Source organism: Euleptes europaea, chromosome 3 (genome assembly GCF_029931775.1).
Source record: "Euleptes europaea isolate rEulEur1 chromosome 3, rEulEur1.hap1, whole genome shotgun sequence".
Classification (NCBI taxonomy): domain Eukaryota; kingdom Metazoa; phylum Chordata; class Lepidosauria; order Squamata; family Sphaerodactylidae; genus Euleptes; species Euleptes europaea.
The window spans coordinates 96,458,690-96,483,891 of record NC_079314.1 but is presented as its reverse complement, the minus strand read 5'-3'; the positions used below and the strand labels follow the sequence as shown (position 1 = coordinate 96,483,891).

At 43.6% G+C, this 25,202-nt stretch overlaps 1 protein-coding gene across 1 annotated transcript; it reads left to right on the top strand.

Moving 5' to 3' along the window:
• Nucleotides 1-8,735: 8,735 nt before the first annotated feature.
• Nucleotides 8,736-23,574, top strand: NFYB (nuclear transcription factor Y subunit beta). The gene is made up of 7 exons (XM_056846006.1): nt 8,736-8,852; nt 15,403-15,496; nt 18,837-18,967; nt 19,513-19,710; nt 21,113-21,194; nt 22,563-22,642; nt 23,137-23,574. Exons 2-7 carry the CDS (start codon nt 15,403-15,405, stop codon nt 23,167-23,169), a joined length of 618 nt encoding a protein of 205 aa, XP_056701984.1. The 5' UTR covers nt 8,736-8,852; the 3' UTR covers nt 23,170-23,574.
• The last annotated feature ends 1,628 nt before the right edge of the window (nt 23,575-25,202 follow it).

The window sequence follows — 25,202 nt, the reverse complement described above, 5'->3', positions numbered from 1 at the left end:
GTTTTGGAGGACATTAATTCACAGGGTCACAATAAGTCGGAAGCGATTTGACAGCACTTCACACATGCCTGAAACAGTTCTGTGTAAGTCATAAGCTTTCTTTCTGAACAATTTATCAGTTTGTTAAAGATCACAACATAAGAACATAAGAAAAGCCACGCTGGATCAGACCAAGGCCCATCGAGTTCAGCTGTCTGTTCCACACAGTGGCCAGCCAGGTGCCTCTACGAAGCCACAAACAAGATTACTGCAGCAGCATCCTACCTGTGTTCCACAGCACCTGATTTAATAGGCATGCTCCTCTGATCCTGGAGAGAAATGGTAGGCATCATGACTAGTATTCATTTTGACTAGTAGCCATGGATAACCCTATCCTCCATGAGCATGTCCACTCCCCAATAAAGGCCTTCCAAGACGGCAGCCATCACCACATCCTGGGGCAGGGAGTTCCACAATTTAAGATACTGCCCTATGTGTTGATTAAATGATATGAATGCACCACCCTCTTTTTTGTTAGCAGCACAAATGCCAACAAAACCCACTTCTACATGGTGAAGGGCTTTGTGTATCTTCTGTGATATATAGATGGAGTCTGGGATTGGCGCCATTGTGAGGGCTCCACACTTTCTTTGGTGACAGCACCATTGGTTTGCATAGCAGTCAACACTGTGAGATGACTGGGTACATTGTGTGAACTGTGTGGAAGCTCCATCACATGTGCTGTAATGGTGAGAGTGACTGAATAAGAGCTGGGAGACTCCAGGTCTGAATCCCCACTTTGCCATGGAAGCTTTCTGGGTGAACCTGGACCAGATATAAACTACCTCACAGGGTTACTATGAAGATAATATAGAGGAGAGGGGAATGATGTAAGCCATTTTGGGTCCCCACTGGTAAGAAAGGTGGGGTATAAATGACGTACATAGATAATTAAATGACTTTTCAGTGGCAATCCAGCTGTTTCCAGCAGCCTTCTCTCCAAGTCTTAGAAATGTGTTGACAGGTAGTTCTGCAATGAAGTTCACCCTGGGCCAGGTATGATCCTCAGCTATGCCATAATAACCCAATTAGTGCTTAAACTGATATGGGTTTTGCTAATCCAGCTACTTGCATGAAATAAGTGGAACTGACAACATTAAACACATTTTGCAAATTAAAACATTCATAATGTAGCTTCGTCAGATTTGGGGGGTTTTCCTGGCAAAGTTATGGCAAAGCTGTCTATAACAGTTGCGGGCGGGCGGGCGGGTGGGGGGGGGGAGTTAGCAAGGAAACAGCTTTTCCTGGTAGGCAGGAGAGGCAATCCAGCCTCTGGAATCAATTTGACTGAGAGTGTGAGGTAGAAATATTTTCAACACACACATTTAGATAGATGCGGGGGATCACTAATCCTATTCAACCCCTGCTGCACTGCAGTCAAGCAAGAAACAGGTGGACAAGCTCTATCAGATTAAAAGTTTAATAATACTGACAGTCATAATGATCATTCTGAATGCAGCTGACACTTTCCAACAAAGTTCATAAAACAAAACAAAACCCCCCAATAAAAGTATTATTAAAAAGCTAAGTTTAACATACGAAAGAAACCAGAATTTTTACTGCGTCCCATATCTTCAAGAGTAAAAATAAACCTCAGCCTTACTCCTCCAATATTGATGTCACCAACCGAAGGGTATCTGGATTTTATTGCTAGGAAATGTACTGACTTCTTCACTTATCAAGACATATTGACAAGAAATGGTAATATAAAAATGTTACAAGAACTTCAGAATGAAAACAAAAATATGTCATGGGTTTGTATATCATCAAATAGTTCACTGCCTTAGAAAGGACTGAAAGCAATATGAGAAAGTTAACGGAGTTTGACCAGATAACAAATGGTCTGATGATTTTATTGTTATCTAAAATTTACCAACTTCTATTGTCATATGAAACAGCGTCGGAGCAAGTGAAAGAAAGAAAGAAAGAAACCAGAATTAACCTTCAGTTTAGCCTGAAGAGAAGACTGAGAGGGGATATAACCCTCTTCAAATACTTGATGCCGAGTTGTTTTCTGTTGCCCCAGAAGGTAGGACCAGAACCAACAGGTTGAAATTAAATCAAAAGAGTTTCCTTCTAGACATTAGGAAGAATTTTCTAACAGAGCGGTTCCTCCATGGAACAGGCTTCCTCGGGAGGTGGTAAGCGCTCCTTCCCTGGAGGTTTTTAAGCAGAGCCCCCATCTAGGAGCCCCGTGGCGCAGAGTGGTAAGCTGCAGTATTGCAGTCCAAAGCTCTGCTCACGACCTGAGTTCGATCCCGACGGAAGTCGGTTTCAGGTAGCCGGCTCAAGGTTGACTCAGCCTCCCATCCTTCCGAGGTTGGTCAAATGAGTACCCAGCTTGCTGGGGGTAAAGGGAAGACGACTGGGGAAGGCACTGGCAAACCACCCCATAAACAAAGTCTGCCTAGAAAATGTCGGGATGTGACATCACCCCATGGGTCAAGAATGACTCGGTGCTTGCACAGGGGACCTTTACCTTTTACCTTTTTAGATGGCCATCTGTCAGCAATGCTGATTCTGTGACCTTAAGCAGATGATGAGAGGGAGGGCATCTTGGCCATCTTCTGGGCATGGAGTAGGGGGTCACTGATGTCATGAGACGACAAGAGTCACTGGAAAAGACAGTCATGCTAGGAAAAGTGGAGGGCAGCAGGAAAAGAGGAAGACCCAAGAAGAGATGGATGGACTCAATAAAGGAAGCCACAGCCTTCAATTTGCAAGATCTGAACAAGGCTGTCAAAGATAGGACCATTTTGGAGGACTTTCATTCATAGGGTCGCCATGAGTCGGAAGCGACTTGACGGCACTTAACACACACACACACACAAGCAGATGATGAGAGGGAGGGCATCTTGGCCATCTTCTGGGCATGGAGTAGGGGGTCACTGGGGGTGTGGAGGGGGAAGGTAGTTGTGAATGTCCTGCATTGTGCAGGGGGTTGGACTAGATGACCCTGGTGGTCCCTTCCAACCCTTTCCCTTCCCCGGCACTAAAGCGGGACCAGAAGCAACAGGTGTGCGCCACTACCCACCTGAGGGAGGACTTGCATCGCCGCTTCGGTCCTCCTCGGGGCTAGCTGGGGTGGGGGGTGGATGCCCTCCAGGCGGCAAGACCACCCGGCCCTTCCTCACCGAGCTGCCCATGGCCACTCTCGGAGCGCTCCCCCCCCCCCACCGCCCAACAGCCTGCCTCTTCCACCCGCCAACGGCGCCCTCTGCCGGCCGCCCGGCGCCGGCACACCCGCCGGAGATGGATGGATTTCAACGCAGCCGGCCAGGTTCTTGCGCTCGCGTCGGCAACCGCTGCGCCGCAAATGGGCCGCCCGGGACTGGAGGGGCGGGAGCCAACGGGCTTCTCCCGCCCTCCTGGAGCCAGTTCGCGCTGCCGGAGCAAACTGCCGGCCCGCCTTCTCCCGCGGGCGTTACAGCGGCTTCTCAGCCATCGTGCCTAGGAGAGCCGCGGCTGTCGCGATGGCGATCGAAGTGCAACTGGGGATTGACACCTTTCCCGAGGAAAGGGGCGACCCCTGCTGGCCGAAACGTGTGATTCTGCAGTGCTGTTATGGAGGGAGCAATTTGCGCGTCGTAGTAAATCGTAGGAAAAGAGAAAGACCCAAGAGATGGATGGACTCAATAAAGGTAGCCACAGCCTTCAGTTTGCAAGATCTGAACAAGGCTGTCAAAGATAGGACATTTTGGAGGGCTTTCATTCATAGGGTCGCCATGAGTCGGAAGCGACTTGACGGCACTTAACACACACACACACACACTGTAAATCGATGAATGGGTTCATGTCCTGAGTTGTTTGTTTTTTTAACGCTAAACTAAAATATTCATTTAATCAACGGTTGTTACTACTTTTTTTTTTTTTAAGCTTGTGCTCCATCTTGTCACCAGGGACTAAAAGCACTTTAATTTTTGCAGCAAACCTTAGGGGTTCTTTGGTTCTTGTAGGTTATCCGGGCTGTGTAACCGTGGTCTTGGAATTTTCTTTCCTGACGTTTCGCCAGCAACTGTGGCAGGCATCTTCAGAGTAGTAACACTGAAGGACAGTGTCTCTCAGTGTCAAGGGTGTAGGAAGAGTAATATATAGTCAGAAAGGGGTTGGGTTTGAGCTGAGTATTGTCCTGCAAAAGTATTGTCCTGTCAAGATAATGTGCTAATGAGGGTATGGTATGTTAATATGGAACCATTGTATCCTGAAGTGATCTGTTAATGTGTGTAATCCAAAGCTAATCTGTATGGCTATTGTTGAATGTTGTCTTTGTCAGTCTGGAGGTTTTTCAGGGCAGGAAGCCAAGCCTTAGGGGTTCTGTTGTTGTTATATCCAAGCCATAAACTATAGTTTGTTCTCTTCTTTACAAACCTGGATTCCAAACTAGAATTAAACCAGGATTTAGAACTCTATTTTGTAGCAGAGAACAAACCATAGTTTGTCATGAAATCGGACTTTTTTCATTAGATCACCCACATACAAGAAGAGGTTGAGGATCTCCAAGCTTATTCACATAACAAGAACTGTGGTTTGTCATTGTGGCCAAAGCATGCCTGTTTTCAGCATCTGGACAGCTCTGTAAGGGCCCTTCCTGACTCCTCAGAGAGCTAGAATGGATTCACACATGCTTGTACTAACGACTGTCATATTCTCCCACGCAGGATAACTCCACCATGCAAACAGGAGACTGTGGCTGCAGATAATTTCTGCTAATATATAACTTGGAGGGGGTAGTAGTATAGCACCCACCTTACTGGAAATTCTTCTCTTTTTGGAAGCAGATGGGGGAGTATAAACATGTATGGCAGTCAGAATTTGGGGGTGGGGAGATTAAGAATAAAATGGGCCAAATAAGTGCAAATCCACATTTCGTCCTGAATTTCTTCTGCATTGTCCAGTAAAATATGGTCATCATATGTATCTTAAGGACAAACGTTTCAACACTTCGCATAAAATCTAGGCATTTTCATGCCCTGGTTGGAGCTATTCCATTGAATATTTGGCAAAATATGCAATAGATTTCACAGGGCATATTGTAAAGTTATTGTGGCCACTGAGATATGCATACAATTTGTATTTTTACTCCCCAAAACATGACCTGGGCTGTTTGGATTAACAAGTTTTCTTGGATATAGTTTATTGAACAGAATTGATGGCTGCTCATTAGTTTTGTTTTTTTCCTGACAAGACAAATTAGTATTTGTGATGCTCTTATTATCTGATTTATCCCTGGCATCTCTTTCACTTTCACATACGAGTCAGCCTTCAACTGCCAAGCAACTTTCCGACTTCCTCATCTGCTGAAACAGCATCTTCCTGTATTTCTCAAGGAGACATAATAGTCAGGATAGTTTATCACGGAGACACTTGATCAGAAACATCAAAACTTCCCAGAGAAGTTTCTAGCTTTCTGGTGATCTGGAAGAAAGGATGAAGTTGTTATTTTGAGATTGATGTTCCATCAAAATTCTATAATAAACCACTATATCTATTAGTAAAAGTAATAGTTGAGCACCATTCATAAAAGGAGCAAATCCAGGCCAACCACAGACAAGGTAGTGAGTCTCTATATACTGAGGGGACTTCCTGGTTTGAAGGGAACAAATATGATTTTATAGGTAAGAAACAACTCAAATAGTCTGAGGACTGAATATTTCATGGAAGAAGCATGGAATCTTGATAGCAGTTAAAGACAAAGGGGAAATTAGCATCTCTGAACCATGAAAGATTATTAAACCCTAGATGGAGAGATTGGGGGGGTGGAATTTCCAAGTTATTCCCCTCTTCTTGCAACTCCTTGTATGATATACTATCCATGCAATCCTGTGCAGAGTTACTCCAGTCTAAGCCAGTTAAATCAGTGGGTTTAGACTGGAATAACTCTGCATAGAATTGCATTGAGGAGGGGCTGTGGCTCAGTGGTAGAGCCTCTGCTTGGCATGCAGAAGGTCCCAGGTTCAATCCCCGGTATCTCCAGTTAAAGGGTCTAGGCAAGCAGGTGATGTGAAAGACCTCTGCCTGAGACCCTGGAGAGCCGCTGCCGGTCTGAGTAGACAAGACTGACTTTGATGGACCAAGGGTCTGATCCAGTATTAGGCAGCTTCATGTGTTCATGTGTATTTATGCACATTTCTCAACTGTACAGAAGCTCCTTTAACGATCCTTGGTGACGAGAGCTGTGTGAGTGGGGCAAGGTTTCTCTGATGGAAACCTCAGAACTTTCACCAAATTACAATTCCTGGATTCCTTGGGGGACACCATGACCGTTACATTGGCTTTAAACCAGTTTAAGTTATGTGGTATAGAATGAGCTGCTGTCATGGTTGAAAGCAATTAATTAATGAAACCATTTGGGAAAGGGTGTGGAAGACTTTTGTAGCCCATGCACATACTCAGAAGGGAGATAGTTATCTTACTCACATAGTGACAGTGCTATAGCTGTCTTTTACACTCTGTTTCTGCTTATAAAACTCATCAGATACTGATCTATGTAGATGAGTAAGTCTGAAAGTTATGCAGCCTCTGACGTTTATCAGCTGCTCCTGATCTGGCTATTCCACACTTTTCCAGATGGTGAAAACGCATGGTCACTTTAGCCTCCTTTATTCCCTGTTTCAGCCAGGATTCAGCCAGGATCGAACACATGTGTTTTGCCGAACGTGCGTTCAATCCTGGCTAAATCCTAGCTGAAACAGGGAATAAAGGAGGCTAAAGCGACCTTGCATTTTCGCCCAGAGACTCACACTGCAATCCTGAACAGAGTCATAAACACTCTGTAACTGCGCTTAGGATTGCAGTGTTAGTAATTGGTGTCCATGCTTTTGTGATCTGGGATTGATTATACAATGTGCATTACTACTACTACTAGTAGTAGTACTACTACTACATCATTTATATCTTGCCTTTCCTTGTGGTTCAAGATGGCTTACAATAATAGTTAAAAACATTTTCAGTTTTAAAACCAGTTATAAAACAACAAACCCAAAATCTCCCCCTCCCCCAAAGATGCCTATCAATTCAAACTCCCTCAAAAGCGCTGGCACACAGGCAGGTCTTGCAGTGCCTCCTGAAGATCTCCAAGGAAGGGGCCCCCTCACCTCTTCAGGGAGCCCATTCCACAAAGCCGGAGTCCCAGTGGAAAAAGCTCAGGCTCTGCTCAGTGCCAGACAGGCCACCCTAAGTAGTGGGATATTCAGTAGATGCCTGATGATGACATGGAAGGAGATGGTCCTTAAAATATATGGGTCTCAGGTCGTGAGGGGCTTTAAAGGTCAAAACCAGCACCTTGAACTGAACTCAGAAACAGACTGGCAGCCAATGAAGCTGTTTCAAAAAGGGCATCATACATTCCCAGAAGCTAGCTCGTGACAATAGTCGGGCTGCTGTATTCTGGAACAGATGTAGTTTCAGGGTCATCTTTGAAAGCAGCCCCCCCCCCATAGAGCGTGTTGCGGTAATCCAACCATGAGGTTACAGAAGCGTGAATCAGCGAGGGCAGATTAGTTGAGTCTAGGATGCAACTGACAGAAGCTGCTCCTGGTCAGCACGCCAACCAATTTTTCAAACAGCAAGGCAAGGTCTGTGAGCGCCTGCAAGCTCTTAATCTGCTCTGGAAAAGCCAATGCCACTCCATCTAGAACCAGTGGATTCAGTCCCTAGGATACACTCGGCCTTACTGTGCACAGAGGCCTGTGTGGCCAGAATGGTTCTCAAAACACTGCACGGGGCGGGGGGGGGGAGGTCTTATTGTTGAGTTTTGAGAATTCAGATGGGGAAAATGTGCATCTAGACTAGAGAGGGGCAAAGCAAATCCAAGGCAAAACCTCCCATGCATCAATGGCCATGGAAAATTTCCAAGGAGCAAAGACTGTATAAAAAAGATGCTGGAATTGACTGAGATGGCGAAACTTAAATTCGATAAATCAGAATGATAATGAACAATTTCTGGGGGGAATGGGAGGCTTGCAGAATGTATTATGAAAATGACTTTTTAACGGGACCATTTAAAGGATACTCACTGATCGAATCCCTTATTCATATTTTGTGTCGACTTTTATATTAGGTATTGGTTTCATAATGTTGGATATGATAAGAATAGATAAATAAAAATAATATTGGGATTAGTCCTGTTAGCAAAAGAGTACACAATTTAATTTTAGACGGAAGAGGGAGAGGGGAAAGTCATTTGATTGTTAAAATTAGAATATTTGGGGTTTTTTTCTTTATTATCATTACTATATTGTTTTTTTATGGATATATGAAATGAAGAAAAATAAATATAAATATATATATATATATATATATATTTTAAAAAAAGAAAGAAAATGTCCAAGAGCCCATTTCCCTCAGCCTTCCTTGAAAGAAATACGTTAACGGACGTTGCGTGAGGAGGGAAAGAGAGGCTGAGACAGAAAATGGGGGTGGGGAGAAAAAGCGACAGTTTGCCTCCCTTCCTCAACTGGGCACAAGGCCGCGATTGGGGGGGGAGGGGGAGGGAAAGGGGGGGGCTCCCCTATAAAGACCGAAGAAGGCCGCGCGGCGCCGCCCCGTCCAGGGAACGGCGGGCGTTGACTGTCAGCCGCGGCTTGGCGCAGCCGCAGGAGGAGGGGGCCGCGGCGGGAGGGGCGGCCGGCCAGGAGGGAAGAGCCGCGCTCGCGCGCGAGGGAGGGAGGGGGGCGGGCGAGGAGGCGGCGCGGAGGGAGGGGAGGCCGGCTGCGGGAAGCGGGGCTCCGCGCTGGGACTGGCTCCTTCGCAGCCATTTTCTGTCCAACCACACAGCCGGTTTGCGGAGGGAGCCAACCAGGGCCGCACTGGAGGTTTGTGCCTGGCTCCGGCCAATGATTGGTAACCGGTTTCACTGCGGGCTCGAATGAAATGTCCGTCTCCCTCCCCGGGCTCCGGCGCTGCCGCCGCGCCGCCGCTGAGGGGACCAGGAAGTGCGGGCAGCAGGAGAGAGAGAGACAGAGAGAGAGAGACAGAGAGAGAGAGGAGGGCGGGCAAAGCTTGGGCCTTTGTACTGCCGCCGCCGCCGCCGTCGTCGTGAGGGGAGAGGCGGCCGCGGCGGGCCTTGCTCGGGCGGCCTCCTCAAAGCAGATTTGTGGGGGAGGGGCTGCTGTGACAGGGGGTGGGGGGGGGGAGACTCGGAGCGGGAGGGGGGAGACATTGTTTGCTTGTGTGTGGAAAGGGGCGAAGGAGGCGCCTTTCGGCCGCCGGCCACCCCACCCCCCGGGGGGGCCTAATTCTCCCGGGCGCCTTCGCTCCCCCGCTGTCTCCTCCCTGCTCCGGGTCGCCGAGCCCGGGAAGGGCAGATGCAGCCATGCCCCCCCCCTCCTCCTCCTCAGTGCCTTCCCTCCGCCGCCTTTCTCTCTTCTCCCACCCCCTGCCCGTTTTCCCCTCTGGCGGCGGAGGGGGGGGGGTCTCTTCCTTGCAGAAAGGGCTTTGTGTCTGTTTCTCCTCTTCTCCCCCCCCTTCCGTCATTTCAGAAAATGGGGGGGGGTGAGCGAGCTCCGGTTGTGCTCCCCCCTTCTCCCCACGCACCCCCCCCCCCAATTCTTGCCGAGCTCGCCCGCCCGCCTTTCAGTTTTGGGCTTTGAGAAGGGTTAGAAGCTTAAGAGGAGCCTTTCTGTCTCTTTGCCTGGCTTCATCGTGACCTCGGCGCACAACGGACCCGAAGGTGGGTGGGTTTTGTGGTGTTTTTGTGGTGTTGCTTGCCGCGCGTGTCCGGGGAGAGGGGCTGGGTGTTTCCCTGCACATGTCACAACAATATTGCCTCTGTCTGCTGGCGAGAGGGGTTTCTTCTATCGACGCCCTCCCACCCCCAAGCGTATAGGGTTATTTCCCTCCCTCGCTTGACCCTTTCGGTTGTTGAGGCTCCTCCTCATCAGTAGCCGCAGGAGTTCACGGAAGTGTGACAGCCTTTTTTAAAAGAGTGGGCTCACAACTGCTGCAAACTGGAATTGTGCTTCAGTCTGTAGTCATTTTTAAAAAAGAAAAAACAATGTGCATACATGTGGTGAGCTGGTTGTATATACATTGACCTGCTATTGTACACAATAGCTGACTCCTAGGAAGAGTTCTGTGTACGTTCAAGTTCTGAGATGGAAAAAAATAAAATAAACCCAAGCTGCAGTTGTATGTGTGTGCCTGCTTTAAAAAAAAAAAAGGCAAACTACTGCTTTAGAGACTACAACACAATATTGTTTTTCTCCTGTTGGATATTGTGGATATGCTTAAAAGCAACTCTAGATGTATATGCTGTCTTTCCTTGAGGGTAAAGTAGCTGAAATTCAAGATCAAATCTTGTCCTGCACACATTTGATCCTTAGGAATATCTGCCAAATGTGGGTAGTGTTTGTTTTTAAAATATGATGTAAACAGTAGCCAAACAAACAAGATGATGTGAACTTCAAGTGAAGTTAAGTAAACTTTTTATGGAGATACCAGCAGTACTGTATGAGAGGTGGGTTTGAATTGTATCACAGTATGGCAGATTTAGTTAATGATTAACAAAATTACTTATCATGTTGGTAGCTCCTATGGAAGCACTGTTAGTGTTTAAGAAACTGGATGAAAATTGGGCCTATGGCCCATAGTGCAGTTACTGAGTGGCAGTTGCCAGTGGTAGATTATTGAATTTGCTTTAGTTCTAATAGTGCGGATTCTCTCCCATGCAGTGGGCATTTTGTGAAACAAGATTTTGGCAGAAGAGAGCCTGTTTCATAGGCACTGTCTACATGTGTGGACTTGTAGAACCAGGTGTGCATACAGGTTCTGGGACAAAGCAAGCATAATGTCAATTAAAAAAGTCCTGTAAGAGAACATAGAGAGATGTACATCTGAGATTTAATTTTTTTAAATGTCTAATGTGGTGGTAGGTTCTAAAGTACTGCAGTATCTGAGGTACTAATAAGTGAAGTAGATAAAGGGAATTTTATAATTCTGGTATGATTTTTTAGTTGCCTTTTCTTTTTACAGTCTTGAGATGTCTGTGCTATCAGTAGTGAGCAGCCATTGATGTCTATGGCAGTCAGGCCTTTGATTAGATTGCTGCAACTTATCAGCCCCCGGTGTTGTATGTGAATGTTTGAGCATCTAAATCTGTTTGGCTATTTAAATTTAAAAGTTGCAAACCATACCTGAAAGACCTACTTTGGGTATAATCAGTATAACTGTTACCATGTTACCAGTTACAGTATGTTCCTTGTTTATAAAGTGTCGAACTACAATATCAAAACCATTGTTATGACTTTATAGAGACATGTAGAGAGAGACCTATATAAAAGTTTCTTTGGGAAAGGTCAGAATAGCCATAGGCTTTTAAAAATGTGTTATTCTTTCAAATGTATTCTTCAGAAAGCTGAGAAATTATTAGCTTTTTCTACTTCATTAATCTGCTTGTGTAAACAGACACATCTTATTATGAATAGCCTATGTCTCTAAAGGCCTTTCTGGAACTCTGTAATCAAAAAAGGATTATTTTCTTTTTTAAGAATAAGGGACTTGCAGCACTCTTTTTGATCACAGCAAGTCTGTGACTAGCTTGAAGGGAATCTGATATACTCTAGAATTGCTGAGTAGCTACTTTGAAAACTAACCTAGCTTGTTAAATCATGAAGGGCAATTATTTGATCTTTGGGATGTCAAGCAACAAAATGCTTAAGCCAAGAACTAATATGCAGTTTAAAATGATTTATTTTTCCTGCAGTGATTGTTGAGTTGGCCACATGAACCTGTTCTATAGTTGATAGCAATGGAGGGACTATAGAAGAGTGCCAAGAAATGAGGAAACTTCTGAATTAGGATTAAATATATATATAGTTATTCTGTGAGAGTTAGTAAAATGAATCCTAGTACAAGGTAGCTTTCCCCCCTCTGCTCACATTTCAGTTACTACTACTAGCATTTCTCTGAGTATGCTACTGCTGCTTACAAAGTTTGAATCTAGGTTGTTTCGTTGGCTTGTATTGAAATAAAAGATGGAAAATGAAAATATTTATTTCCTCAGTGGTTTAACCAAACAATATAGAGGAAAAAATAGCAGGACGTTTCTTTTTGGAGTTTTCCAGCTAGTCAATATCATGATTTCTCAGAAGAGAGCTGACGGAATGGATGCCAGAAATTTAATGAAAATCTCTGTAGGTAGTGCAAACCTTCAGCATATCCTGTATTTCTGGGGTCTGCTGTACCATCATAGTGTGGTGTTTTAGTGTTGCATTGGTCTTGTGTGTTCGCAGAATATCTTCAGTAAAATCAGAGCCTTTTGAATGATATTCTGACAAATGTAGTTACATTACAATTGTCTTGTATAAATCAAGAGTCCCATGATGTACTTATGTAAATATTGGCTATGTTAATTTCAGGTGACAATGGTAATAATTAGAATCTAATTATAATAACAATACATAGCAAAATGTTAGTCTTTAAGGAGGAGCCGCTGGAGGTGTATCTGGCTCCTCCTTAAAGACTAACATTTTGCTATGGCCAACTAAGGTGGCTATTCCTTTGCAATTATTTGGAGAACATCTCCCTCAGAGGAATGTCTTGGTTGAATGATGTTTCCCTTTGAAATCCTTGTTTTGTACAGGATGTTAGAGCAAGTGGAGTCAAATTCCTCCTTTCTGTTTTCTCTCTTTCCCTTAACTGCCAATGTTTGTTTTTAAAAAAATCAAATGACTAAATCTTGGTTTGAAAGGTATTTTAGTCTTGTAGCTAGATTATGTTTGTAGTATCGACCAGAATGCTTTTTAGGCTGTCTGCTTTGTAAAGACAGCATTTAACTATTTTCCAGAACTGGGAATTTAGGAGCTAGCTCTAGGTATGCAGGTGCTGAAGGCTGTGATTCAGCGATGAACATTAGTGGTGGAGCCATGAGTGTGCCAGTGTATGAGATTGTGCTTAGAGTACTACACTTTGACTGGGGAGATGGGTTCAAATCCCTGCTCATTTGTGTGGCTTGCTGGGATTCCTTGAGCCAGTCACTTTCTCTCAGTCTCACTTTCAAAGTTTTGTAGCAAGGGAATTGTATGTGCACCACTCTGAGTGAAGGAAGGAGGTGTGGGATACTCTTCTGACAGAGTGCAGTTTGTGCAGTAGAACAAGGCAGAACCTCTGAAGACTTGGCAAGTCCCTGGCCAGTCTTATTTCCGAGCCTCTTAGACTCAATTAACGTAATCCAAGGGAAAGTTGCCATGTTTAAATAAACAGTTAAGTGCCATTAATTTCAGTGGGGCTTGCGGACTGCTCAATTTTTCTTTGATTGTGACCATTAAACCAAAAATATTTCCAACAGAAGTTCTGTTGAAATGAACTGGATTTGCAAAGATCATTGTTTCGTGGGTTAAGCCCAATATTCATACTTTCAGTCTTTCTGCGTTACCATGAGAGCTAGGAACATGTCAGCTCATATCCTTGGGGTCAGGATAAATCGGTAGACTCCTAATATTCTTAGTGTGATTGCACTTGCTTGTCTATTGACATTTATGGTATAAGTCATTGGCAGTAAACCTCTCTTGTTGCTTATGATACATTGCCTACAGTCCAATATTAGGCAATTAAAAGGCTAAGGTCCCCTGTGCAAGCACCAGGTCATTCCTGACCCATGGGGTGGCGTCACATCCCGACGTTTACTAGACAGACTATGTAGGCAAACAGGGTGGTTTGCCAGTGCCTTCCCCAGTCATCTTCCCTTTACCCCCAGCAAGCTGGGTACTCATTTTACTGACCTCGGAAGGATGATGGCTGAGTCAGCCTTGAGTCGGCTACCTGAAACCAACTTCTGTCGGGATCGAACTCAGGTCGTGAGCAGAGCTTGGACTGCAGTACTGCAGCTTACCACTCTGCTCTATGGGGCTCCTCATTAGGCAATTACCAGTGATTAATATTTATAACAAAGTATGTGTTTGTTTTTGTTAGTGCCTTTGCTCTGTTAAGAACCAGTAGAGAGAACTGGTTTCAGCCAATTGAATAATAAATACCCATAGAAGCCTAGTCACTATCTAAAATAGTTTCCTAGAATTAGGACTGAGTACATGCAAGATGGTGCTACATAACTATTTGCTATGACAGGAAATGCATAATTATCTGTTGTTCTAAGTATCCAGGTACTAGTTTCTGGGGTTCCATGCTGAGCAACTGGTTTCATGGTTTGTGAAATCAAATACACTCTTCATGAAACAATGCTGAGTTTATTGCTCTGTTAAACATTGTTTGGATGGCCACTTTCAGACTTCAGTTCTGCTTAAACAGTGTCATAATTTATTGTTTTTACTTCACTAATTGTCCACAGAGTACTGTAAAAACAATGCAATAAATACCAATATAATGGATACAATTAACTATATAATAAAACTGGATTATGCAATTAACGAACAGTGAACTATCAGGATAATACATCCAGTAGAATGGATTTCTCAGTTATAGAACAACAAAATAAAGACTGTATAATCTAATAAACAGTGCAGTATAAAGGGGGAGAAAAAAGAAAGCTGCCTAAAATTTTCAGAGGCAAGTAAAATTTCTACACTGTTATCTTCATAGAAAATACCCTTCTGTAACAAATAGTCTTCAGTTTCCCCCCAAAACTGTACTATTGAGACTGTTGGGTGTAATAGGATCCATCCACTATTTGTTTTCACCTGCATCCAACCAGCCATTATCATTGGTGCTGTGACTGCCCAAACCCTAAGAGCCCAGTGTCTTGAAGACTTTTGCAAATGCGAGCCCCTATTCTGCTTCCATGCTAATACATGTACATATTGCTTAAACTGACTGAAATACTGCATGTGCTGGAATAAAAATTTATTTGCTGTGTCTAATATTGTAGAACTCATAGCATATTCCCAGTCATTTCTCTTCAACTTTAATAGAAATACCATGTTGAATAATTAATTTGCTTTCCAAGAGTCACTGTGGTCAGCCTTTGCTTTTAAGCGGTAGCTCAGTAGTTTAACCTTTTGATAGTATATATGTAGCAGCCCTGCCATGTATGACCTGAAGATATTTTCCTGGTTATTTCTGTGTGGGTGCTTTAAAGAAGGATCAAAATAGCTGGTTGCTTTTCCACAGATCTAAAGTAATTTTTAGATAATAAAGAGATGTGTCTCATTGCTTCATATTATTCATGAATCATAGAAATTCTGTGTATAAAACTCTTCAGCAGAACAATTAGCTTGAGTATTAAGCTTTTGAAGAACAGGCAGCTGAGATCAAACAAAGTTCAGATGTCTGGGGCGAGGGGCATATGTACATTGATTTTAATTTTACCAAACCTTATTCAGCCAGAAGTACATTAAATATGCTTAAGATTTTAGGAATTGTATGCTTAGTAAACTGATGTGAATTCTTTAAAACATTGCCTTTCTATTCCAGATGGATGGTGATAGCTCTACAACAGATGCTTCTCAATTAGGAATTGCTGGAGATTACATTGGTGGTAGTCACTATGTGATACAGCCCCATGATGGTAAGTAATGTATTGGTCCAAATGGTGTGAATTATCTTATGGTCACTGTTGTGGTCCTTTAGTGAAGATGAGTCTGTATAGCTGAAGATACATAAAATTTGCTGAATAGCTGAAGATACATAAAATGACTATACTGGGCAACAGATCTGTGATGGGTCTTTGACTGTCATATATAGGAGTTGTGTGAATAATAGTCTTTTTAAAAAGTACTTAATAGAGTTCTTTCCTTCAGCTTCACAAAATTAGTATTGTGGTTCTCTTTAGGATTGCTAATTCTGTATCTCATATTTAAATATACTCAAAATACTTGTCTGGTTTTATTAGTATAATGTACCTAAATGTACTCTTCGTGTAAGGTTAAACTAATTCTAGGCATTCTCTTTCAAGTATATTGGGGATAAAAGACTTAAGACAAGCAATTAATATACCATGTTGCTGAATTTAAAAAGTCTGTGTACATAAGTTGACCTAGATCACGATGGGTAGCGGTATTTGTCTGTAGCAGTAGAAAAGCGCAAGAGTCCAGTAGCACCTTAAAGGCTAACAAAATTTCTGGCAGGATATGAGCTTTTGTGAGTCACAGTTCACTTCTTCAGGTACAGCTAGAATGTGAGTCCATCTATCCTTAAGTAGAGAAGAGTGAATTAGACACCCATTGGCAATAGCATGTAAATGTAAAAAGTAAGTAAATTACATTAGTAGGCATGATTGGATCAGGTGTGACATGCAGCAGGGTAGTAGGCGTGGAGCAATCAACATTGGTCACCAGACAGGAATTCCAGGCTCCTAGTCAATCCAGGAGAGTTCTTTGTTTTGAGCTTCATTATTAGTTGTAATTCAGCAGTCTCTTTTTCTAATCTCCCTTTGAAATCCCTTTGTAAGAGAACTGCTACTGACCTAATTAACTTTGGTGCTATGTTTTTATATTTCAGTACTAAAATGCTGACAACTGTAGTACCTTTTGTGATTTGCTGCAAATTAAGAAAACTACATAGTTCTAAAGTTGCCATTCTATAAAGTGTGTATCTAATTTAGTACCAATATTTATAAATTGCTTTGTACAAAACAACTCAAAATGCAAAAATCCCAAAACAACCTCCTAAAATATTAGTACAAATGGCAATTTAAAATCTTCAGAAATTGAAGTCTTTGCATAATAAAATAGTTTGTCCCTGTGCCTTATAGAATTATCAGTGAATTCCCTTATTCTGAACCTTCCAGTTCGCTCAGGAAGCACTGTAGTTCTGTAAGCTAGAAATACATAACATCTGTGCTTCGTGTCCCTCAGACTTTCTCAGTATTGTCTAAGACTGTGCTATCAAGCCTGTGGAATCATTATCAAGGAGCTGAAGCTTGAGGAAAAATGAGAGACCTCTTATAAGCAGTTCTCTTACAACAGATTGATGACCTGAGGCTTTGCTAATGTTTGTTCTTGGGTAGATGAATTCCTGACTGGAGATCAGGTAAGGTGACCAGAGGTGGGCAACACATTCTCCCCTGAGGCAAGGGCATCCTGAGCTGTGGGTTGTTTTCCCTCTCCATCCGGGTAGGCAGGACTAAAAGATTCTGACTTCCTGTGATACTTGGCGGGAAAACAGCCTGAGGAAGCCAGTTTCCGTCCTGCCTATCCGGGTGGAGCAGGCAACTCCGCATAGCTCTGTGCCTTTAGGCTTCATTTCTTTAGCTAGGAGTAGTTTCTTTCCCTTTCGTGTTACAGCTTACCTCTCAGTGTTCCGTGAGTCCTTAATCTTCGCCTTGATCATTGGTTCTGTTTGACCGCCTGGCACTTGAAAGGCGGTCACTGCTAGAGCTAGGCTATTCCGTCGAAGTGGTTAACACAATTTTGGAGGCCAGAAAGCCCTCCACTAGGCGCATTTACAACGCGTCGTGGAAGGCTTTCGTTCGCTGGGCCAGGAGAAAGCAAATGGACCCACTTCACCCTGACATTCCCGGCATCCTGGAATTTTTACAGGAAGGGGTTAGACAGAACCTGAAGGCTTCCACTTTAAGAAGACAATTGGCCGCCATTTCTACTGTTGTTCCTTTCACGGACGGACATCCCACGACACAGCATAGACACATCTCTGCCTTTCTAAAAGGGGTATCCCAAATTCAACCTCCTGCCTCTCACAGGTTCCCTACATGGAATCTTAATCTGGTTCTTAAGATTCTCATGGGTCCACCATTCGAACCTCTCAAAACGGTTCCGATGAGGTACCTTCGCATGAAGGTCCTCTTCCTTACAGCTATTACCTCAGCTAGGAGGGTATCGGAACTCAGAGCCCTTTCCATCAGAAAAGGCCTGTGTGTCTTCCATAAAGACAAGGTTGTCCTAACTCCTGACCCCACCTTCCGGCCTAAAATAAACTCCCATTTCCATAGATCTCAGGAAATAAACCTCCCATCGTTCTGCCCCAATCCATCAGGCACAACCGAAGCATTATGGCATACCTTAGACCTCAGGAGAGCCATCCGCACATTCATTAAGCGTACTGCAGAATTTAGAAAGTCAGACTTCCTATTTATAGGAATATCTAACCCCAGTAAAGGAAAAAAGATGTCAGCCGCTGCCATCAGTAACACAATCAAGGCATGCATAGCTGAAGCTTACAAGGTAGCTGGCAAGCCAGTGCCCGAGGGCATCACAGCTCATTCCCTTAGGAGTATGGCAACTACTGCCGCCTTTGACAAACAGGCCCCGCTGGAAGAAATTTGCCGGGCCGCAACCTGGTCCTCTGTTTCAACATTTATCAAGCATTATAAAATTCACACATGGTCCTCAGCGCAGGCGGCCTTCGGCCGCAGGGTCCTGCAGAATGTAGTCGAGTAAGTGTAGCTTATCCCACCCTTTTTGGGGGAGCTCTTATAAGTCCCACAGCTCAGGATGCCCTTGCCTCAGGGGAGAATATAGCCTTGGATACTCACCGTGAGGGCTTATTCTCCTCTGAGGCGAAGGGCATCCTGCCCCTCCCTTATAACTTGTCTTACAATAAAAATTTTAACTGTTCAGTACTTGTCTCCTGCTTAGCACAGGAATGGCTCTATCTGTCTATCTGTTCATGTTGGGTTATATGCAATTGCAATTTACAGTTAGTTTATATAGCGAGTTCTTCCTACTGCTGTTAATGTAGCTAGTCTAGACGGTAACTGGCTTCCTCAGGCTGTTTTCCCGCCAAGTATCACAGGAAGTCAGAATCTTTTAGTCCTGCCTACCCGGATGGAGAGGGAAAACAACCCACAGCTCAGGATGCCCTTCGCCTCAGAGGAGAATAAGCCCTCACGGTGAGTATCCAAGGCTATATTCTGTGCTAATACTATTTTTTTTTGGTTGTGTTCCTAGACACTGAGGACAGCATGAATGATCATGAAGACACAAATGGCTCCAAAGAGAGCTTTAGAGAACAAGATATATACCTTCCAATTGCAAATGTGGCGAGGATAATGAAAAATGCCATACCTCAGACGGGAAAGGTAATATCTCTGAAAGAGTGTGGTTAATGTTATGCTTGATATGCAGGGTTAGGAAAGTTTGGAGTTCATAACAATTGTTTTGAAAGATGCATTTGTCTTTAGGTTGCGTTCACAGGAGATGAACATGTAACATTCATTGATTATAGGATGATGTAATGGGAGCAGGCATAGCAAGTGCCTCATCTGCATCCTAATCCTGTATAAAACTGAACCTTTGCATTTCCATCAAGTGTAAGCTGCACACACTCCCCAAAAGTGGGCCAGCTTCCATTTTCTTCTAAATGAATAGTATTGTCTACTATGCATTTCAAAATAGTTATACTGAAAAGCTGCCACTCGTTCATAATTCTTAGAAATATCTGTTCACTAAGATTTTTATGAGGCAGTGTGTAAATTGATTTGTCTGATTTTTAGTGGATCTTTGGTCCACGCTAGTTAACACTGTCAGTCCTGCTTGGGTATGTCTTTGGATTTATTTAAGCTGCATCTGTGTTTTATAAGCCAATCGTATTTCTTAGTTTACTCTTAGTGTGTGCTTTTTCCAGATTGCGAAGGATGCAAAGGAGTGTGTGCAGGAGTGCGTAAGTGAATTCATCAGCTTTATAACGTCAGAAGCAAGTGAGAGGTGTCACCAAGAAAAACGGAAGACTATAAATGGGGAAGATATTCTTTTTGCCATGTCCACCCTGGGATTTGATAGTTATGTTGAACCTTTGAAGTTGTACCTCCAGAAGTTTAGAGAGGTTTGTACTCTTGATGTTTTCTGAGAGTCTCATTTGCACTTTCCAGAGACGTGGTTTATGTGATTGACTTGTGGAGTCTTTTCTTGTGCACCAGAGTAGCTGAACATTAATGGAGTGGTTGGGATACATCTTTTCTGAATGTCATTTCAGGCAGAAGATTTTTTTTACTGTTTTGTTGAGGTGCTCATTTTAACTGATGAGCTAAGCTGTTGTGTCCTTTAAGGATGTGGCCTATTATTTTTTTGCCTTGCCTGGCTGTCTCTCCTTAACCTACTACTATCCATCTATTTAACTTCTCACGTCCCAGAGAGAGGGAGAGCAAGCAAGGGAAAAGCCTCACCTCACAGTGAGGGAAAAGCCTCACCTTTTCCCACTGTTAAGTGGTGATGGCTGCTCTTCACTGTTGCCATGCCAAGGCATAGGGTAGCATCAGATAGTGGCAATGGCTGCTACAGGTCCTCCTTATTGCTGCTTGCTTACCTGCCCTCTGCCTGTAGCAAGGGCAGCCACCAGCCAGACTGAGGAAGAGTTGGGTGGTAAAGGTGATGACAACTTCATATAGGCTTCAGCTGTACAGCACAGCTTGACCATCGTAGCTGTGCTGTGACTGCCTCAAAAGAATGTGACAGCTAGGGCTGTAACAGATAATAGAAACATAGAGTTGGAAGGGACTTGAGTCATCTAGTGACAGCTAGGGCTGTTACAGATCTAGAAGCAGAGTTGGAAGGGACTTGAGTCATCTAGTCCAACACCCTGCACAATGGGGAAATTCACAGCTACCTCCTCCCCACACCCCTAGTGACCCCTGCTCCATGCCCAGAAGATGTCAAGAAAACCTCTAGGATCCTTGGCCAATCTGGCCTGGAGGAAAATTGCTTCCTGACCCGAGTGGTGATTGGCATTACCCTGGGCATGTAAGAAAGGGCCACAAGGGCCAAGCACTGGCACTACCCTTCCTGCCCTCCCTCTTATGATCTGCCTTTCACAGCATCACTGTCAGATGGCCATCTAGCCTCTGCTTAAAAACCTCCAAAGGAGGGCCCACCACCTCTCAAGGCTGGCTGTTTCCACTGAGGATATGCAAACTCTTTGATCTTTCTGATTGTTTTGGTTCCCATTGCTATTCTTGAATCTGTTGAGAGATCCGGTTGTAAAATGTAAATGAAAGGTCTTTCCTTTCACCTACTGCAGAATTCTACTTGTAATAACTGGAGGACCTATCTTAAACACTGAGAATTTTACATATGTGTACCTAGCAAACAAAGTTCTGTTATGGAGGACTTTGAAAACAAACAAACAAAGAATTTGGAAGCTCAATAGATATTCCAAAGTGTATGCTGTTGGGGTTTATACCATTGACACTGCCAGTATTCTGATAGTAAATCTTTGTGCTTTTTTCAAGGCAATGAAAGGAGAAAAGGGAATTGGGGGAGCAGTTACCACAGCGGATGGCCTTAGTGAAGAGCTTACAGAGGAAGCATTTAGTAAGTATCACTTGAAGCCAATAGTTCTCATTGGGCAACTGTTAGTGGAGGAGAAAATGCTCATTGGTCAGTATTTCTGCAACATTTTGATGACACCGGGATCACAGTCCTCCAAACTTGATATTATGCAAGTTCCAGTGAACCTAAAAAGAGACAATAGAATGAATTGGAGGTTGTTCTTAATTGATTGCATCTTTTCAGCCTGGTTCACACATCCTTTTGATACACTCATGGGACTTACCAGTGAATGTTGAATTGGCTCCACAGAACCTATTGTCCTCCTTCAGAACCAGTTGTTGTTATTACTAATGTTGCAGGATAAAAATGGCTGGGATCATGGGAGAAAGGCTTATGTAATGGAAAAGCATTATTTCCTTTTCCTTTTTTATAAGTATGTTGTGTGTGTGTGTAAAGTGCCGTCAAGTCGCAGCTGACATATGGCGACCCCTTTTGGGGTTTTCATGGCAAGAGACTAACAGAGGTGGTTTGGCAGTGCCTTCCTCTGCACAGCAACCCTGGTATTCCTTGGTGGTCTCCCATCCAAATACTAACCAGGGCTGACCCTGCTTAGCTTCTGAGATCTGACGAGATCAGGCTAGCCTGGGCCATCCAGGTCAGGGCAATAAGTATGTTAGATGTCTGTAAAATGAAGACAGATAATGCCAGATGAGGGTTTCTTAGATAACTCTTTTTTGTACATATGCAAGAAAATCGTTTTAAATATTCATTTTTAAATGATGCAAGGAGGGTAATGTCAGGACATGTCAAGCAGAATCCCAGCAAAATAATCAGCATTTCTCCTTGTGGCAGCCATTTTGTGGTTGTACCCATTACCCATAGGCTCAGAAAGGTTGGGGACCCCGATGTATGGTAACATGCTCACTGTACATGTGAATTTATTCACAAATGCAGATAATCAAGTGATGAATGTGCATATGTGAACCTTTACAATGTTTATTTGGGTTGCTATGCAACCCTAAATATGGTGGCCAAGAGACATTCTTTTACATTGGATGGGCAAGCACAGGCAATACTCCTGTTTGGAAAACATTCTCTCCCCCTATTCTTTTAAAAAATTTGAATTTTTGTGCAAACTTGGTGGGGCAGCCCCAAGTTTGTTTGTTTTTTAAACAAACCCTTTTGTCTGTACCTAGCCCCATTTTGCCAGTTTCTCTCTCTGTACTCTGGGGTCAAGTTCAAAATTAGGTGTAAGATTGGTAATGCTGAAGTGGTGGTCTGTTACTTTAATATCAACTATAGTTGGTTTTGTTCTGGTGAGAGGTTTTTTGCTTAGTGGTGAACATTTGAAATGAAGTTGGGTGTGTCACTATGTGAACTTGCTCGCTGAAACTTTTTTTTCTCTTCTAGCTAACCAGTTGCCAGCAGGTTTGATAACTACAGATGGCCAACAGCAAAACGTTATGGTCTATACAACATCTTACCAACAGGTACATTGTTCATCCCAGTGGTGTAGTGGTTAGAGCAGTGGACCCTAATCTGGAGAACCGGGGTTGATTTCCCCACTCCTCCACATGAGCAGCAGACTCTAATCTGGTGAACTGGGTTGGCTTCCCCACTTCTACACGTGAAGCTAGCTGGGTGACCTTGGGTTAGTCACAGCTCTCTTAGAGCTTTCTCAGCCCCACTTACCTCACAGGGTGTCTGTTGTGGGGAGGGGAAGGGAAGATGATTGGAAGCCGGTTTGATTCTTCCTTAAGTGGTAGAGAAAGTTGGCATATAAAAACCAGCTCTTCTTCTTCATCCATTTTTTTTTTTTTTGGCTTGATTGCGTCTAAAAGTTTCCAGTTTCTACAGCCATAACGAAGCAACCAGAAGGCTAATAAATCAAACAACTTTGAATTTAACAATTGGGCACTGAAAGTAAATGCGTGTGCTTTGAGTAATTTGTTGAAAGTAATATTTTCCCCCTTTTACTCCCTAGATCTCTGGTGTTCAGCAAATTCAGTTCTCATGATTTAAAGAAGGCTTTGGATCTGGGAATGTGAGACATGGGAGGAACTAGGGAATGCATAAAGATTTGAAATGGCTGGTGAAGAAGAAAATGTCACTTTGTATATTCAGTAGCTGTAATGTAGCTGCCTGAGGCTTGACTAATTGAGGTGTGAACTCTGACTCGAACCTTTTCTCATGAATGATTTCAAAAAAATTGGATTTTAAAGGTATTAAAGTATTTTCGTTTTGTACAAGAGTTTGTTGCTCTGTATAACTCCTGTATGCATTGTATATTGCAATTTACTACTGTCAGAGATTTGTAGACAGTTTCTTATTTTCATATTGAATCATGTTACTTTTGTAATTCAAGTAAAACAGCTGGGTTTAATTCATGTTTACCCTTTGAATAAAACATAAGGGTACTGTTCATTTTGTTTGCAAGCTGCCTCTTATTATACAATTTGAGCTGATCTTTGTTTTGTAACTGTCTTGCATGACTAAAAGTTGCGTTAACGTATTTATTGATATTTTAACTTTGAAAGGGAATTTCTCAAGCGCCTGCAGCTCGAATTAAGTGCTCCCAGTGTTTTTAATGTAGTTATTGAATTAAATGTGAATCCAGATGTAATGAGTCTTTAGACACTTGGGACATAGGCTACCAGGAACTCTTTGCCCATGCTTTATGATAATGGAGCTGCAGAACAACTTTCCTGTTGTGCAGAGCTAGTTCCTGGGGATTGGCTGGTTTTCAGTAACAGTGTTAGCCATACCTTTATGGTGCAGTTCTTCTGCACCAGCTGGGAGTATGTAGTAGTTTTGGGTCATCCCATTGATTAGGGGCATTAGTCTCACTGCTTTTGAAATAAACTTTTTCATTTATGACCTTTTTTTAAAGAAGCAGACTCCCTTTACTCTGTTGTGACAGTTTGGGTAAATGAAGTGCGTGGCAGTTCTAAAGTTTATAACATGTAAAGTGTGTAAGCATGTGTCTGGGATCTGAAATGAGGGACTTAAGCTTCTAGGATGCTAGCTTTTTACTGTCCTTGCAATAAATTACAGTATATAAGTAATTATGTTTAATTTTTTAGGTAGATACACAGATCCTAAGATCTTGTGTGCCAGCATGTTATTATTTAGGATGAAACACTGTGGCAATTACTAGTGTTGTTGCCACCTGCAGCTGTTGCCTAGAAGTGACCCACTGGAGATTAAATTTTAGATAAGCAGAGAGCCCGTGACTCTTTAAAGCAGGGGTGGGGAACCTTTTTTCCGCCAAGGGCCATTTGGATATTTATAACATCATTCGCGGGCAATACAAAATTATCAACTTAAAAATTAGCCGAGCTAGCCCCAAGCAGGCAGCTACCCCATACGACCCCCCTGCATGGGCAAGCAGGCAGGCATCCAACCAGTGGCGCACTCGCCCACCTGGCGGCACAAGATGGTTTGTTGCACCAGCTGGGCGTAGCCGTCCAGCCACACACCGGAGTTGCTCCTGCTCTGCATGGTCAGGGCCGGATTCTACAGCTGGCTCCTGCTACCTCTGCCTGCAGGGGTGAAATGAGGACACACTGGCTAAGAACTCCCCCCCCCCCCCGCACATTCTGACCCTGCCTCCTTTAACCCCTCCATTGTCGCCACTTCTGCCCCCAGCCCTCTTGTAGTACAGAGGGAATACATTTCTCCACGGCCTGGGTGGGAAAGGGTTAACAGTTTCTTGGGCGGTCCTAACAGCTCCATAGCTAACAACTCTTCTGCAAGGGGGGAAAAAGGTTCCTTTTCTCAGCAAAACAAACTCACATCTGCCTTGAATAGAGGCTATTCCTGTCAGCGGGAGGGGGTGGATTGCCAGTCTTAGATCCTTCTGAGCTTGAGATCTGCCAGGACCCACGAAGGGCCAGACCAAATGATTTCGTGGGTCTTAAACGGCCCCTGGGCCTGATGTTCCCCATCCCTGCTTTAAAGAGTGCTCCAGGATTACAGTGGTTTATTGTATGAATCTACCCATAGGGGCTCAGACCTAAATCTGATTCAAGAGTGCTATGTCTTGCTTGC

Coding starts and splice junctions, on each gene's coding strand:
- NFYB (XM_056846006.1), top strand. CDS start 15,403: ATGGATGGTGATAGCTCTACAACAGATGCTTCTCAATTAGGAATTGCT. Junction 15,497..18,836: donor TGTGATACAGCCCCATGATG/GTAAGTAATGTA, acceptor TTGTGTTCCTAG/ACACTGAGGACAGCATGAAT. Junction 21,195..22,562: donor GCTTACAGAGGAAGCATTTA/GTAAGTATCACT, acceptor TTTCTCTTCTAG/CTAACCAGTTGCCAGCAGGT.